The 17936-nt window shown below is 42.4% G+C and overlaps 3 protein-coding genes across 5 annotated transcripts in view; 2 read left to right on the top strand and 1 right to left on the bottom strand.

Moving 5' to 3' along the window:
* Nucleotides 1-128: 128 nt before the first annotated feature.
* On the top strand, nt 129-2793 carry LOC135497245 (thymidine kinase, cytosolic-like). The gene is made up of 7 exons (XM_064787010.1): nt 129-315; nt 491-522; nt 773-886; nt 1086-1179; nt 1455-1544; nt 1730-1849; nt 2113-2793. Exons 1-7 carry the CDS (start codon nt 256-258, stop codon nt 2332-2334), a joined length of 732 nt encoding a protein of 243 aa, XP_064643080.1. The 5' UTR covers nt 129-255; the 3' UTR covers nt 2335-2793.
* Nucleotides 2794-4728: 1935 nt separating this feature from the next.
* Nucleotides 4729-10348, top strand: LOC135497235 (uncharacterized). Its single transcript, XM_064787000.1, has 5 exons — nt 4729-4839; nt 5934-6251; nt 8161-8325; nt 8750-8951; nt 9702-10348. Exons 2-5 carry the CDS (start codon nt 5976-5978, stop codon nt 9806-9808), a joined length of 750 nt encoding a protein of 249 aa, XP_064643070.1. The 5' UTR covers nt 4729-4839; nt 5934-5975; the 3' UTR covers nt 9809-10348.
* Nucleotides 10349-11681: 1333 nt separating this feature from the next.
* The window catches only part of LOC135483059 (serine/threonine-protein kinase SMG1-like), a 62146-nt gene continuing 55891 nt past the window's right edge, over nt 11682-17936 (bottom strand). For all 3 annotated transcript variants that reach the window (XM_064763570.1, XM_064763578.1, XM_064763585.1), the window contains 6 exons: nt 17048-17252; nt 16591-16689; nt 16236-16420; nt 15110-15360; nt 14816-14922; nt 11682-14540 (listed from right to left, as the gene is read on the bottom strand). In XM_064763570.1, coding sequence (XP_064619640.1) covers nt 14463-14540; nt 14816-14922; nt 15110-15360; nt 16236-16420; nt 16591-16689; nt 17048-17252 — 925 coding nt within the window. In that variant the 3' untranslated portion in view covers nt 11682-14462. The remainder of the gene's footprint in view (nt 14541-14815; nt 14923-15109; nt 15361-16235; nt 16421-16590; nt 16690-17047; nt 17253-17936) is intronic.

Here is a 17936-nt window from a genome sequence, read left to right as displayed (position 1 = left end):
GGAATACAGTTTCTTGACTCACCAATCAAAAAGCTGGGATTTGAGCCTCGATCCAGTAATCCAATTCATATCTTCAGGTACACAAAAATGTACTAAAATACTTGTCCTGGGTCGAAGCGTAAAGACGCGGATTTTGTGATTTATCCCGCCAGTACCACCGCCAAACTTGAATCAGATCGCGTCCAACAGTCGCCGAGAAGGATTGTTTCCTCCCGATTTTTCCGCCTTTTTTTTTATCAACAAAAACAATAGAAAATGATGTCTTGTGCATCAACCCCCGACATTATCCCTACAGGAAAGAAAGGGCAAATTCAAGTGAGTTGGCATTACCGATCGATTGATGATTCATATTTTCACAGGGATTTGTTGAGGCAAAAAGTTCTAAAAATTACAGGAAATTGACCTAGGCTATTCCTCACTCAGTCATTCAGTGTAGGCCTATATGTTTATTGTTTATGTTATGTAAACGTAAGAGAATTCTCTTCTTCAGATCATCTTCGGACCCATGTTCTCAGGGAAATCGTAAGTAGCCTACCGTACCCCAACCAAAATGACAAACTAATATTGAAAGTAATAATCCAAGCAGATATCTCAGTTTGAAGTTGTCTTTAATTTGAGGCACTCAATGACTCATGGCAAGAAAGGCATTGTGGCTTATGCATCACTACTTACTTATGAATCTAAAGAAATAATCTGGTACGGACTTGCAGGAAACAGTGTAAGTCTAGTATTAGCTCTTACCCCTAAGGTCTTCTTCAACTTGTAATTTCAGGACGGAACTCATCCGACGCATGAAGAGATACCAGATCGCAAAATATGAGTGCCTTGTCATCAAATATGCTAAAGACACGCGTTACGATCAAGATGGAGTTGCCACTCATGACAAGTAAGTAAATGATCAGGACAGGAGGAGGGAGGTGCAGTCAACTCAGAGAAGAAAGCCATCTGTTCAAACCCTGTTTGAGCTACCCCCTAAAGTTCAAATGAAAGGTGAAGTGATGTCAATGCACTTAGTAGTCAGTGATGTCTTTGGAATGCAACGCTGTTTTATCATTGTCTAATTCAGTAATTTTTTTAATTTTCAGGCAAGTGCTAAAAGCTGTCGGTGCTAATGAACTGTCTGAAATAAAGGAGGAGGCAAGAAAGGCGGAAGTCATTGGCATTGACGAAGGACAGTTTGTAAGTAACATGTATTTGAAAGGATTGAAATGATAACGAAGTTTTCTTCAAATCAGTGTGACATGATAGAGGAGACTGAGAGGCACACTTGAAGGAAGACATTTCAAGGGCACCAATGCCAAGGAGAAGAGCATGAAGACATTGGGTCAGTGATTATCGAGCCCTGAGATTTCAAACTCAATGCCCTCATCTTATTCCCATTTTAACTTGCTTGGAAAAGGTATGTGAATTCTATCTTGCATGTTTTTGAAATTGTATATAACATTTCATTTCAGTTCCCAGATATTGTTTTGTTCTGTGAAAAAATGGCTGACCGAGGGAAAATCGTCATTGTTGCTGCTTTAGATGGGACATACCAAAGAAAGGTTAGTATGACTACAGACGTTGCACTGTTATCTTGACTTGGATCTGAAATACTTTTTGGTCAACATTGTTCACTGTATCTGTCTTCACACCAGCTGAAGAAAGATCCAGCTCCTGCACACAACCAAAACCAGAATGGTTGTTTGATAGTAAATAAGTAATACTCTTGTTTCTCTCTCAATTCCAGGGATTTGGTCAAATCCTGAATCTGGTACCATTAGCAGAGAGCATTGTGAAGCTGACTGCCGTGTGTATGATATGTTTCAAGGAGGCGTCATTTACAAAGAGAACAAGTGTGGAAGAAGAGGTACGTGTGACCTGGCTCTGCTCCAAGATGTCTCGGCACCTTCACAATTGGACAGTTCAACTGCCTTAGGTTGCCCCAGTTTGACGTCTGCTAATTTGGTTGTCAAAGGCAAGCAGACAAGTAGGAAGCAGAATCCTAACCAAATTCAAAACTTTGTATAAAGTAAACTAATATCAGGATGATAATTGGTGCCGACTAATGTTCAGTGCCACTTGAATGAGCAAATTTAGATATTTCTCTCAAGTTTTCTGTTGTCATTTCAGGTGGAAGTCATTGGCGGTGAAGATAAATATTTAGCAGTTTGTCGCGATTGTTTCAAATCACCTGCAGTTGTTGCTTCTCCTCGAGGAAAACAAAACCAAGTACCGTCCAGCACAGACAAGAAAACCATCCCTTGGACGCTGCGACAACCATTGGTCGAGAAAAACTGTGCCAGTCGAAAACTTTTTCAAACTCCAGATAAGCCAATGTCAATTAGAGCTTAGGACAATTTCAAATGACTGACTGTTGTTTATGAACCAAGTGGACTGAGACTCATCTCAGTGGGAGGGAGAAACAATGCTCTTGTAGTGCAATAATTTGAATGATGCTGGAGAATTGCCCAGAGCACAATCTATTGGCCGATGTGTGGTTATTTCTGAAGACGCCCTCTCCAGGAGCATTGATCTCGCAGACTTTTATCACTTTCCACAAGTGATGTACTTCTACTTTTTTATGAATTCTGCGCAAGGACCAACAGATGAATGCAAACTTTAGATGGTTGAGGGTTTGATATGTATTGACAACCGATCACATAATGCTCTCTGTATATATATGTATGCTCGGTTATTGCCTTGCTGGATGATGAATGGTGAGGGATGGATGGTGCAGCCCAGTGACCGACCGCCATTTGGCCCATTTGCTAACCCATTTAAGTTATGAATAAAGGATTGTATTATTCTAAATCAAGTTTCCAGTCCTCTTTTTTATTAAAAATATTACCAAATCAAAATATGAAATATTAAACAAAAGAAAAACTTCAATCAGACCTAGATTGCTGGCCAAGAACAACCGAGTGGTTTCATGTGACATTGTCACCTGCCATCAAAAAAGGCCCAGCTGCCCACATCCTGGCATAACCAGAACCAGTGGCTTTCCACTCCGCCTTTATGACAAAGGAGATCTCAGGATGAGCCGACCATGGCAGTATTTGATTTAGTGGAGTCAGGAATGACAAACCATTGTACACTGTCTTCACTTTATCATATTTGCCCAATTCGAACATTTCCTCAGTACACTACCCCACCCACGAGTACAGTTCATGCCAACATCGGACAGTGTGCTATTCCCCTCTGGATATCATCACTATTGGACATCAAATGGAAGCCATTGGATGGGGGAGCCAAAAGCTAACATCAGTGCCAGTGGCAGGATCTAGGGGTCATTGCGCACGGGTATGCTATGAACGTACGTCTGTACGGATGGGGGATAATCTCATACAGCACACTTCAGAAATCTATATCATAATACTATAAGGCGGCTCGCTAAAGTGCCATTTGGGGGTCGTGTTTCGTCTCGAAATTTTGCACGTTTGCAGGTGATATGTTATCCTGATGCAACGTCATGTTTATTTTCGGAAATTTACTTCAGCGGAGCAATAATGAGGGATTTTTAATCGGACACGGTCAATTCTCCTTATCACTCACGGAAGCCAAGCCATTGCTATTCAGTTATGCAGGGGATTAATGAATCACCTGCACTCCCTGTGGGGTGACTAACACTACTTGTTGAACGGCTGGCTGTAGGGGGATGATTGGAACAGCCTGTACACGTGTTGACCTGCTGAACCAAGGTTAATGTTATTTTCAATCCACGATTGTAGGTCACCTGATCTTCGAGATTTCGCGGGAAAGAAATTGTAAACAAACGCATGTGTGCAGTTCAAATGTAAACAAAAATGTATTTTGATACTTTTGGTTGCTGGACTTGGGTTTTCCCGCAGTAAGGAGCTGGGGTCAAATTGATGGTCTATCGTATATTGGTACTGTATTAGCCAGAGCTAGCCCTTGATTATGAAGGGATTTTCAAATTAAGGTTACAATGGTATGTTTATGTGCTCACCACAGCTTTCAAAACTTGATGTATCTGAAGAGGCACTCTGAACTTGGCATGGCCTTATCAAGGAGTTGCTCACGGTGCTGAACTTCTAGCTTGCCTGTCGACTAAGTGCCTTGCCCGAGATCATGCTACATGTAGGAGGAGCACGCATTTTAAAGTTTTAGTAGTGATAGTGCAATTGGTCCGAGCCATTTGGAGGCCGACATGTGAAGGCCTATCTGGGTTCTCCTTCATCTCCGTATAAAAAGGGGCATATTGCTGACTAAGGAACGAGGTATATTCACATTGCCTCATCATCTCATTCGGACCAATTGATTTACTTTTATATGCACGCATACAGCACGCCACAGGGTCCGAGTCTGTGGACAAATGGTTGGTTTAATTTGTCTCTTCGATATTGCTCCTTTGATATTGCATTATATTTTCATTGCAATTCAATCTATTCAATGTATAGCCCATTTGAACCTGCCTGCGCCACGGATACAATGCTAGTAATATATAAAAACTGAGGGTTAAAATAACCTCACGTTTTTCGCGGGAGAATTCAGTCAACGTTTCAGTTCAGTAATTAGATTATTGGTGGCGCCCCAATCGCCTTAGGAACATGGTATCTCACCGCAGAAAGTAGAACCATTTCTATTTCTAAAGTGACGCCTAATTTGATGTGAAATATTCCCAAAATGTATGCATTTACATTCCAAATTCCCAACAAATAACTTATTTGATATGTTTTACTGGGCATATTTACAAGATTGAGCAGTTTTTTAGCGCACTATCTTCACCAACTTCTCGGCGTTTGGATACAAAATCATTTGATAGCTTGGGTGTTGTTGGGTTGTTGTTGTTCATGATGAAGCTTGTTGGCTGATCTTTGTTGGTCCCCAAATTCTGTGGTAAGTGGTGGTGTTCATGGCGCATGCGTTGACGGACTGAAGAATTCCCTATGTCAGGTGACCTTCTCAATCTTCTTGCGGGAATTTACGAAATTTACTAAAGTTCTGACACGTGTACGGCAGTGGGGCCTACCGTAAATTTGTTGGGATCCGTTGTAAGTTTCAAAAATGGAATCACACCCAGTTGAAAGGATTATCACAGAATCAATGCCATCATTTTTATTTTAAATTTTTATCTTATTTTTTCTGAAACTCGCGATTATCTTGGAGTCAAGTCTGCATACTTCGTTTATTGTATTGATATAGCTCACTGCGATTTGGAGGAGAACTTGGGTGTGGGATTTATGTGACCATCGACCAGGAGGATAATGTGCCTATTCGCCTCTTTCCTGTCCTGTAAAATCCCAGGCAGCAAGAACGTGTCGGGCCAATATCGGTCCACTGTTGGCCAAGACATCGGGCCGAGGCTGGCAGCCGATATCGGCCCACTGTCGTTTTAATTGCTCATCGGTTTCAATCAGTTTAGGTAAAGGTGAACCACTAGAAAAATTGTTTGAATAAAAAGAACAATGGCAACAAATAATAAAATGAATAGACCTAATTTTTTTCAAAAATAATGGAAAAATTTGAAGCATTCTCTGAACCCATGCGAGAGGTTGACGGTGAACCGGATTAATCATTCCCATGGCCTTACTTCTAACGCAGTAGTTGCAGCCATCCTGAACCTATGGCCTTATAGGTACTCCCTTTAAACCCAGCCCGAGGTTTAAATCTTGATATAAGATGCAAAAACCTTGGTGGCCAAGATGCTACAGGCCCTGAGAAGCAATAAACAATCAAAGATATTTGTGAAGGACTCTATGATTGGAGAGACTATCTTTCACTTTACACCAGTGCCACGCATTATAGCTAATGTACGTCATGGTCATCCCCAACTATTAATAGACTTCAGCCCCCCGAGTGACGTATATACGACAAATCCAAAAAACGAGGCCGTACTACAGAATTGGGGGACCAATTGATATGATGAGCCAACAAGCCTGTATGACTTGAAAGAAGAGTGACGATTTATTCATTCATTGTCGCTTTTAAAGTTATTGACGCGGGAAATATGGCGACTTGATATCGTGTTCGACATGCTGGCCACACAATCAACCGTTACTTACGAGCTGCCCGCCGCTGAAATGGCCCGACCAAAAACATTTTCTCATCAGCAGGGCCACAGCACTTTGGCAATTTTGACTAACATTGGAGATCACTACCCTGTCATTTCTGATGTCGGTTACCATGTCAACAAGAATGCGGCTGCTGCCCCTCTCAGTCTCAAGAAGGGCAGCAGGCCCATGCACAGAACTACATTCACTTTGGAAAAGAACCCCTCCCAGCCAGAATTCATCACTTCTTCAAAATTGGTGAGTAGTCCAGCCTATGGCCGTATAAATATATTTCACCATTGGCTTTCCATTTACTTTTTTTCAGTAGTTCATTGTATATAATGTATGTCTCCAGATGGTTGGTAGGCCTATGCCATGGAAGGCCAACAATATTTTTGTCTTTTTTGACAATGAGTGACAGCACCAGTGTCAGTGTGACGATTGATACTCAACAGAGGTACTGCCCTGTACTTGGAATGATCAACAGTGACAGCACACGAGTCTGTGTACTGTAAGTGTGAGTGACGATTGATACTCAACAGAGGTGGGCCTACTGCACTTGGAACAAGAAGAAGAGACTGCAGAAGAGTGAAATCGGTGTGCGAGATTTAAGTTGATTAATTTTTTAAATGCACAGCAGGCGTAGACTGAAGATTATTAATTGATAATTCCATCTTTGCTCATTATATTTTTATTTGTATTTGATTGATGTTACCCATTCTTCTAGCACCATCTGTTTGAAAAATCATACATGTATTTGAAATTGGTGAAATGGGCATATTACTTGATGCAACAAGAATTATCAAGCACTTTGACCACCACTGGAAGAACATTATTATATACAAAGGTGAACAATTCCATCCATGTGGCACAAATTAGGCTTTGTGAACAAGCACGTCAGTATGTTCTTAGCAAACCTTACAAACAACTGCTTATTTTCCAAGTACACAATATATTTTTTCTTTGGTATTAATGGACTACTGGTGAACAGTTCATTGTAGAATGGTGTTGATTTGGTTTGGGTCTATCCACAGGAATCGTTGACTTAAGTCATTAAATCTTCTGATTTTTGGCCCCCTTCTGTCCATGTGGTTTGCCAAACCAGAAATTTGTGTCCTGTAGTTTTGTTGGGTTCTTTGCCATGGTAGTCGGCCCATGCCCCATATGAATTAGCAATCGTCCCCTGAGGTTTGTTTTCTGCGTGTAACGACTGGACATATGTCTGGTGGATTGGTTGATAGGCTTTCAACTGCAATGAAACCATCAAATTGTATTTTTATACCAGAAATGAACCAGAGTGAAGAAATGAGACATTCTTCAATAGGGATAATCAGTCTGACGGTCACACAACAGTGACTCCATTAACCGTGATTAGGCTTATATTTCATTGTCTGTCATGCATAAGCCTGGGCTTTATGCATTGTTTGTAATGTAAAATTGCATGCATTGGATGAGGCTTTACTTAGGGGTGTAAAGACACAAGCAGGATCATGGCCATTTATAGGATTGACTGCCATTTTAATAGTGAACTTATTCCTGCATTCTGGTCGTGACTCACTGACTGTGTCCTAAAAAACCATTTTGGATGGAAGATTCCAATAACACACCAGAGCAGATAAACACAAGGCTTCTGAACTCAACTACTGGGTTTGGGGTTTGTTATGCCCTTGCTCTGTGGCCTTGTTTGAATTAGGGTGCATATCTCTCACTAATGCATTGTAATGGGGTAGAGCGAGTATTTTGGTTCATGCAAGGTTGGTCAAGCACTTCTCTCTTTCTTGAAGTGTTACAATGATCATTCTGTTCTGGTGGAATTGGCGTGGGACACACTTTGCCCTGTGAATTTACTGAATATTGATCAAATGATTGAAATATTATGGATTGGAACATGACTTATGAGTTTGGATGATGATATCTGTCCCCTTTAGCAGCAACCCCCCCCCCCAAGTCAATCAATCAGAGACTTTATAAAGGAGAAAAGTGCGAGAGAAAACAAAACCTTTTGCAATCTTGCTTGATTTGGGACCAGGTTATCAGCATGATCAAAGGCTGACATGATCAATTGTTTGATTTGGTCAGTTCCTTGAGCAAATGTTATCATTGATTTTGAATGTATTTTCAAGTTCAAATAGATGCTCATCAATTCTCTTTTCACTTCTTCTTCCAGTCATTTGGTGGCAGCAAGCATTTAGCCCCCGGCTGTCGCCCATTACCATTCCCTAGTCTTCATGAATCTCAATTCAATTTTCACCACATCGGTTCGCGACCTAACCACAGCATGGCATTTGACACGCACTATAAGAGGACGTATCATGAAAAGGATGTTATACCTGTAAGTGTCATGTGACGATTGTCGAGTGAAAATGTCATGTATAAAGTTGTGGTTTTATGTCGCCAACATTACCCAATATCAACGTCATTCATGGGTCGATGCGGCAGAGACAGACCGTGACATGGTGTCATGTGAGGAGGGAGTGATTAAGATGTCTTAGTGGTATTGATGATGTTGACAGCATGTGACATCAGATGCCAATCGCATGAGCCAAAGTTCTACCAAGGGGACGGCCCACCACCTCTGTGATGCAGAGATCAGTGTCATTGTTTCAAAGAATGATGAAGTGAACTGTGTTCTTTGTAAGTGAAAGTAAGAATACGAGTTGATTAGAATAACATCGATACTGAACTGTCGACTAGTGTCGTTATGACTTTTCGACTGGAATACGATTCATATTTTGGTTATCATTTTGTCATTCCAGGCTAATCGTCTCCATCTAGTTTCTGTGGAGAACTGTGTCAATATGAACGACGGAGGGGGAATGCGACGCGTCCACAAGTACCCAGACTTCAAACCCAACTACTGGTCACAGTATGATAGGATACACAGCACATTAGGCCGGATGCTTGGGCCTGGGGTGCCGCGAGAAAGGCCTGTCAGGCAACACTTCCATGTGCTTACAGGTATCTATGTGTTCTTTCCCTTTTGCAAATAAACTGCCAAGGTCTTTTTTCCTTTCCTACAATAAAATTAAATGCCTACAAGTAGCTGAGCCCAGCACAACTTGCAGTAACATGCCCTGAGCCAGTAACATGCCCTGAGCCAGTAACATGCCCTGAGCCAGTAACATGCCCTGAGCCAGTAACATGCCCTGAGCCAGTAACATGCCCTGAGCCAGTAACATGCCCTGAGCCAGTAACATGCCCTGAGCCAAACACATTAGGTCTAGCTAAGACCAACATGACTTTCTTTTTCAACCACTAATGTCAATATTTTCTGATATTATTTCTACTTTAAAATATGCCGTGACGTCGCTGATGGGTGACATTTGATATCAATACATGAACAACTATAAGTAGGAAAGAGAATAACCTAAGTGGTCTAAAAGACAAAATGGAAATATTTTCATTATTTATGGATCAATAAAATGTCAAGTAGTTTTTGTGTGCATATTTCAGTGGTGATTGATCCAGAATGGCTTGTAAATGTCCCTGATTTCTTGCCTGAATCGGGTTGATGGAAATAAAGGATATTGCCAGGCTACGCATTGTATCTCATGAATATATCACCTTTTCATATGAGAATGAGGTTTTTGTGCCATGGTTACTATGGTCATACTATATTGTCCCAAAGTCAATATTACGATATCACAACATGTCATTATGTGTTTTGTTTCATTTGTTTTTCACCTTCTTTGACATCTGTCTTTTCAGGAGAGCTTAGAAGTCCTGCCTGGTCTGAAGAGAACCGACGAATATCTGGCAACCGTGTGTTATCGGCTGCTCGAGGTGACGAATCAAGTCAGTTCGTACTGGGATGATCGCACTGCCACCTGGTGATAGAAAGTGAAACTCGAAGAAAGCTTTACTCTGTGCACAAACTTTATGTTCTGAGCAAAACTGATGTAATAATTATTCACCCGATCAAGATTTAATGCCATTTAAGCACCCTACAAACAATAAATTGTTTATCACTGCAATGTGTGACAGTTATTGCTGAGAGGTTGTCTGCAGGGAAAATCAGTAATCGCTGGCTTTGTGGTTGCAGGCACCTGCGATGACCATCGTTTACGAGAAATGTTTGTCACTTGCAATCAAAATTGCTTGTTTACTGGGGAGACTTTAGGTTAGAACGACTTGCTATTCCTCGTCATAGTGCAGTTGAAAACCATGTGAATCAATAGATCATGAAATAAGATGATGCTTTCCAACTTGTCTGTGATATGTGTTCGTGACTGTATATAGGTGCTGTGTCTGTGATAACCTAGTAGCAGTTGTGACTGTATATAGGTGCTGTGTATGTGATAACCTAGTGGCAGTTGTGACTGTATATAGGTGCTGTGTCTGTGATAACCTAGTGGCAGTTGATCATGTGTAATTTGTGAGGAGTTAACTCTGTGTTCTGTGTTTCCCATGACCCGGTTTAATAAGGGGGAGGCGGAGTTTTGGTCACTAATCAATACCAACAGATTATATTTTTAGAAATTCTGCCCCCCTGTTAAATGTTGAGGATAAAATGTTGTAGTCCGAGGTACTTTTTGTGATGTACTACCTTCTCCCGTAAATATTGTACAAAGAAATTCTTAACTATATATTTGAAAACTGATTTGTGTTGATTATATTGAAGATGAGTTGAGAACTTAGCCTCATAGACAAAAGAGTTTGAAGTTACCACACAGAGTGGCCGATTGGGGTCACTCCATCCTCACAGCCCATTGAGGAACATGAAGCTGAATCAGACACAACACCCAAGATCCTAGCTGTGCATATTCATCTGAAGACTAATAATTTGACCCCTTATCTCCTGCAGATTGTTCAATTCCAGGGAGAACACAGAACTGAGATTCTCTGGACTTGGGTGCTCTGCCATGGTAGGCTAGAGATCTTACTGATGTGGACTTTAATGATATGATGATGATGCAGTAGAACTGTTCTGACTGTATCGGGGGCCCATCTCGACTACATATATTCAAATAATGTTATTCAGGACCTTTTGACAGCTCCTAGTCGCCAAACAAAAACTTTATAAGCTCAATAAACAATTTTGGGTGATTCAGAGAGCCGATCACTTGGACAACGAATGTCGATTGAATGAGACCACTTGCCCTGGGTATACTCTGAGGGAGACCATGCAAGAGCCAGATGGGCCAGATGGGCCAGTGGTGACAATGATTCCTCATTGGTCCTTGTTAATCTCATTGGATGCGATGCTGTCTTTAAGAGGACCACCAATCTATTTCATTGTGGCAATCATCGGTCACAAGGTGTGAAAAATATGCAAGAGGAAGGATAGTGCACAGGAATGGACCCGTCCCAATGATGATCAACGTGCTAGAGCAGCACTCGCCTAATGCCAGACACTGAACAGCTTGTTATTCTTAACTTGATCAAACCCCATGAATCATATCATGACGCAAGACTAACTGAGGACATGACAGCCATATTCTTTTGACAGTACATCCAAGATGGCTTTCTGAAAGCAGAATTTGGGGTCAATTCTGGGGTGATGAAATCTGCATTCTGGTGTGTTACTGCCAAACCAAAGGCAGTTTGGGATTTGTTCTGGACAAAAGAAGAGCCTGACAGGCGTATCATTGTTATACACTGCATCTGCAATTCTTGACTTTTTCTGCTGTCCAAGAAATCTGGACTCAAAACAACCATGAGAAATGAGGAAAAGTCGAAGACATATACTTAATACTGACAACGATTTATTACTCTTGTGCAATGAAGGATAGAAAAGACAAATATGATCAAGAAATATTTGGGCCGGCCAGAATGATGACCAACACACATACATGTCTAGCCTTCACTTCATTATTTCAAGGATACGAAACCTGAAATGACTTCTCAATCAGTCGTTCTGGAATTTCTTGGCGGTTAATCGTTTTTATGAATTCTGAGTTGAGCGACAAGCTTGGCTTCTATAGTGTTGTCATCTTCCCAGCTCATAATTTGCAAAATCAACGAGAAAAAAATGCCTCCCAAAATTTGGTGGTTGACAGTAAGTAACTCAAACCTTAGTGAAACATGACACACTATCCACAGAGAGTTTTCCGCTGGGCAAGAAAAATTTGCTATCGTATCAACTAGTTGCATTCCACTGAATCTAAATGGAACTGGTCTAAAAATAAACTGAACATATTTACTAGTATTTTGGCACATAACAACAAGTTTAGGGCCAGCTTTGTTTGAATACAATCACTTTTCTGTCTGATTTTACTTCAATGCTGGAAATCACCTTTCAGAAAATAACCAGGAGAAAGTGGAGATGTTTTTGCACCAATTTATATGAAATCTCACAAAATATCAGATACAAGAGCAAATTTTTGATTGAAGTTGAAATCCTCTGGGGACTAGCATAAGATGAGAGGAAGGTTGATACACGACAGCTGATATGACAATGATAAAGACTCAGACAAAAGTAAATAACAACACACAAATCTGGCAGCTGGAACAGGCTATGGTGTTTTGTAAGCAGCATGCTTACAAATGCTTTGGGACACCTTGTCTGTTTTCTAGCCCACCAATATCTGACAGCAGGTTATGGCACGTGCTAACCGCCTAGTTTCATGATGATCGATTCATCAGCATGTTACAACAGAGACCAGACGTGACCTCCCAGAAGATGCCACCGTTGCCCGTCGCCAGTCATGGACTGCAGAACACTGGGCCTGTCCAAGCTAGAACAATCACTTTCACTTGATACAACATATCTACATTGTTTCTACAATACTATTTCAGTTCCCTCCTAATACACTCATTTCTAATCATCTTTCAGGGATATCGACGGCTCAGTTGTGGTGTTGTGTTGACTGTATGTATGAACTGACACAGAGAGACTCACCTGCCCCTTGTAGACTATCAGACGGAGCCTGAAGCACTTCTGTGGTGGCAAAGGGTGTTATCTGTCACTGTCTGTCTACTATGCAAATGAGCTGGACAAAGGTTTTCCAAGCTGATGTCAAATATCCCATGAGCCACCACTATGCCTGAAAGACGACGGTTTCCTTAAATTCCCGACGGACTACATCGGTTATTTTCGAAAACATTTAAGAATCTTACCCACAGAATACAACTCACACTTGAGTATATAAACTTATCCTATTTCTAACAATCAATGCAATATTTACAACAAACAAGTTATATGAGTAACCATGGTAACACAAAGTGAGAAGAACAATACAACAGAGAAGCTACGAAATCAAGTCTACTACTTACTACCAAAAAATAGACAAAAACACCGCGAAAAAATTATGAAAAATGACCAACACCCGAAAGTGGGGAATGAAAAATGAACTGAAATCATGATGCTATATTGGTTATTATGATGCTGAACTCCAATGTTAGTTTAATGAATGGTCTTCTCCCGTTATTGGCATGTGATGCTGCAAGAATCATCAGACCCCACACATTGTTTCTTTCCATCGCGAAGTCAAGCTGTCGAAGTGCAACTAAAAACATGACCAACTCTCACCAAGATGATTTTAAAACTTGACTCAAATACACACACCCCTTAACCACATTGGCTCCGACATCAGCATGAAGCGTCATTTAATATAATGTTGAAGCATTGACGAAGACCAGCATGGCTCTCTGGAGTCGATACCAGAGTATGCCTATCTTATATTGTCCAATAACCCTGCAGCAAGGCTTATGGACAAGTTTCTCTTTACCATTGTCACTTTCTCTAGATCAGTGATCCATCGAGATTTGAACCTGTCTTGGGTTCAGATACTTCACAATTTACGTCGTCCCTGCTCAGACATTGACTCATTTTGTACTTGTCAAAACATCTCAAAATTACGAAAGTCTGTCTTCCTTCTTCAATTAAACAGACCTGTTACTTTCTTTATTCTCTCTTACCTACTACTGTTCATCCATGATTTCTCCGTACTCCCAGCAATGAGTGCTTGTGTCAAAGAATACAGATTCCCTGGCAAACATCTTGAAATGACACACCAACATTTCTCATCAAATTTTTGCTTTTTCTTTTGGTGGTCCATGTGCTCAGCCGAATATCTCTTCAGCATGTATAATTCTTCACATAAAATCCATAATAAAAACATCAAATCCTCAAAAATCTTCATATCTCATTTTTGAACAAAATCATTGGCTTGAGCAGAGTTTGCAGAAACAACTCAATGAGGGTAATTGATGATATGATGGATGCCAGGTAGTCTTGTTTGCCACAGACACACATCAGAGTAGCCAAGAAATCCAAGCCTATTATTTCGTAGATAAGTTCCTGATCGTCATCTTTTCAAAAGACGCACATCTCATTTGCATAAATCTCCATGATCAGACCCAAGGGCCTGGCGTGCGGAGTTCTGCTTCGAGAGATTGTCCATTACTTTTTCCTCTAGCTGCAGATGCTAACATCTCACTGCGGGCAGCCCGCATGCCCAGATTTGCACGTAGATACTGCAGTATGTTTTGTAGTTTGGAATGCCAGTCACATTTCGTGCTACGGGTTCAGACCCACGGCGTCCAACCTTCATACAACAACGCCAGGTTATCCAGGTTGGTTGCATCTTTGATCACGTTGTCAACCTGCAAAATCAACAAGAACATCTTAACAATTCCAAAAATGTCATCTGGTAAGGCATTGTTGGACAGGATAGTAGACACAATAAGGGGAGGGTCATCGAAGAGCTTGGTGCTCGCCCAGTCAGGTCAGGTCAGGTACTGCCTCAAGCAGAATATGCTGGTAACAGATATTGAACATGCTGGGAGAGGAATGGGGAATGTAGAGGAGCAATAAGGGAGTGCATGACAATCAGCAGTACAACCCAAACTTCCCACAGAACCGTGGCATCTTCCATTACCTGTTCAGCTGGAGACAGCTTCTTGTTGACATCTGGATCTCTCCCATCCAGCTTCATCTTGACTTTACGCCACACCCCCACTGCATACGAGTTCCTCTCTTGTATGGCTGCAAAGGAACAAGCATGGTTAAACAACGTGTGCATAATGCTGAGGGCAGATCACATGGGAGTCTTCAGTCAGGCTGTACAAGAAGGAAGAGAAAGTGGGAGGAGCCGTTTCCCAGCCCACTAAATGCAATGATTTTGCCCAGCGGTATAACATCCACTTGACAGCCGTGTTTCTAGAATACAAACCTTTGCCAGTCTTTGGATCCCTGGTGACCTTTTCAGGTTTCTTGGCTGTGCTAACAGCCGGCCTGGAATAAGGACTTGGAGGGGTAGCGGCAACGTCAGGCTTTAACAACTGCGGCCCTTTCTTTGGTGTGGACTCTCTGTCTGGTGGCCTCCTGAGCAAGGCTGCGGCAAAGCTTGGTTTCTGGTCCTCCACAGCCTCGGCGGTCTCTGGGAGAAGAGGTGGCGCCAGGTAGATGAGCTCATCATAAATACTGGAAGGGAGAGAGCAATAGAGTACAACTGGAAAGGATTAGGGATGTGAAAAGGGAATGTCATTCTCGGCCCTTCACCCTATATGAAGTTATCTTGACTAATGGCAAGACAACCACCTGTCAGACAATGTCAATCTTGAGCTTGTTTCCTTCTTCTTTAGCAAGCCATCCACTGCCGTCTCTATGATGGTGCCACACAGGCCCAGTGACTACGATGGTGCCACACAGGCCCAGTGACTACGATGGTGCCACACAGGCCCAGTGACTACGATGGTGCCACACAGGCCCAGTGACTACGATGGTGCCACACAGGCCCAGTGACTACGATGGTGCCACACAGGCCCAGTGACTACGATGGTGCCACACAGGCCCAGTGACTATGATGGTGCCACACAGGCCCAGTGACTACGATGGTGCCACACAGGCCCAGTGACTACGATGGTGCCACACAGGCCCAGTGACTACGATGGTGCCACACAGGCCCAGTGACTACGATGGTGCCACACAGGCCCAGTGACTACGATGGTGCCACACAGGCCCAGTGACTACGATGGTGCCACACAGGCCCAGTGACTACGATGGTGCCACACAGGCCCAGTGACTACGATGGTGCCACACAGGCCCAGTGACTACGATGGTGCCACACAGGCCCAGTGACTACGATGGTGCCACACAGGCCCAGTGACTACGATGGTGCCACACAGGCCCAGTGACTACGATGGTGCCACACAACTTTCATTTGGCTAGATTGCGTAGGCAGTGTTTTGAAGGTTCACCGTTGAAAACCTATATTATCACTTCTTTCGCAGGACATTGGATTGTGGAATTGGTGAGTTTTATTCAGAGTGACGGAAGGAGGGGAGAAGTTGCTTTACCTTGTAATCTGAGCGTTGAGTTTCTCTACCATGCGGCGGACATCATCCAACATCTCCTGGTTCATTTCATCTGACATGGCCAGTTTGAGCATGGCTGTGAACGTCTCTGAGAAGAGTTTGTAGAGGTTCATGTATTCCCTCACTCCACCTGCTTGGCTGTCCACGCCATACTCCTGTTCCTCAACCTGAAACACAAGACAAAGAGTTGTATAATCAGCACTAGAGCACCAGATAGATCAGACAAATAAGGAGGAACTATGAGGCTTGGGTCTCCAGGCTACAGTCTAGAGGTCTCTGGTTCAACCTACAGTCAGCGAGACACTCTAGACTTGAATGTACAGGTGGATGGACTTGCCTTGGCCATTGACTTGAGGATGGTTCTGATGTCAGACATGAGTTTGTGATGGGTGGTCAGGATGTTACGGATCAGTGTCACTTGACTTCGCACACCCTCCTGAAAAGATGCAGAATGAAACTATAAGTTATTAGGAACATATTTCTAAGGTCTTCCTCTGAATTAAATTGAGGTGCATCCAAGCCTACAGGGTAGGCAGACATTGCTTCTGCCAGTCTGGTCTCTCACAGAATATGGCCCAGTTTTGTGACTCCATCCAGTCAGTAGGCCTACACTTGTTGTGATGGTCTACTAAAGAAGACTGATATGGCCCATCCACTAGTATGGGCCAATACAGCGTGTGCTGGAAATGACAGTATTACCAGATCTCTTAAGACGAAATCAAACTGATGAATCTGACAACAATATTGCAGGAAAGCATAATCTTTGTAAAAAAGAGGATGACAGGCCAACCTACCCTAGCTTGGTCGACCCCAGTCTTGACCTTATTGACCTTGCCCTGGCCAGCTACCACTTCTTTATTAACCAAGTCTAAGGCCGCCCCGAGCCACTGCTCACTGACTTTCTCGCCAGGTTTGAGCGGCTTCAGCTCCATGAGGTATTCCTCAGCCTCCGTCACTGAGCTGCGGCATTCTTCACTTAAAACACAACTCTCTTCACATCTGCAAAACACAAGACAAACAAGGATAAAAGTTCTGTTATGAGCTTGGTCAGTGGTCTCTTAGTCATTTTTCATCACTCACATTAAACCTACAAAACACTATTCAAACTCAGTTATTACTTCCTCTCATTCAAAACTTGATTCAGCCAATACCCCCCCCCCCCCCCCCCAAACGAACTGATATCGTTCCAATTTGAGAGTGAACATGGCTACATGAGAGTGTCACCGAGATAGACACCTGTCTCATTGGCCTCACAGCGGAAACAAATACTTATGTACACAGAAATCATTTTAGCAGCAAGAAGCACGGCCAAACCTATATTTTTTATCAGATGACAGGACAGAAGAGGAATTGAGGTTGGCTGGAACATGAGTTGTTTGAAATGAAGGTAGATTGCTAATTGATTTCCACCAGCTGTCACAGATTTCGGACATCATTCAAGGGAGCATTTATAAACGGATCATTGCAGCGACTGCTACATGGACCAGCAATGACATGATGCTCAACTCTACTGGTTAAAGGAGGGCTATAGTGGGCATCTAAACATCGCCCTGATTCACACACCTCAGTTCTGTTTTGGCCTGGTTTTTGACTTTGTTACTGCTAGTCTAGCAGCTATGAAACAAGTTGTAATCAAGCTTGAAGTCTTTGGCCATCCATGATCACTATTCCTGGATTACCAAC

This window comes from Lineus longissimus, chromosome 1 (assembly GCF_910592395.1).
Source record: "Lineus longissimus chromosome 1, tnLinLong1.2, whole genome shotgun sequence".
Lineage (NCBI taxonomy): Eukaryota > Metazoa > Nemertea > Pilidiophora > Heteronemertea > Lineidae > Lineus > Lineus longissimus.
Note: the sequence above shows the minus strand (reverse complement) of the source record. Positions and strands in the feature narration are given on the sequence as shown.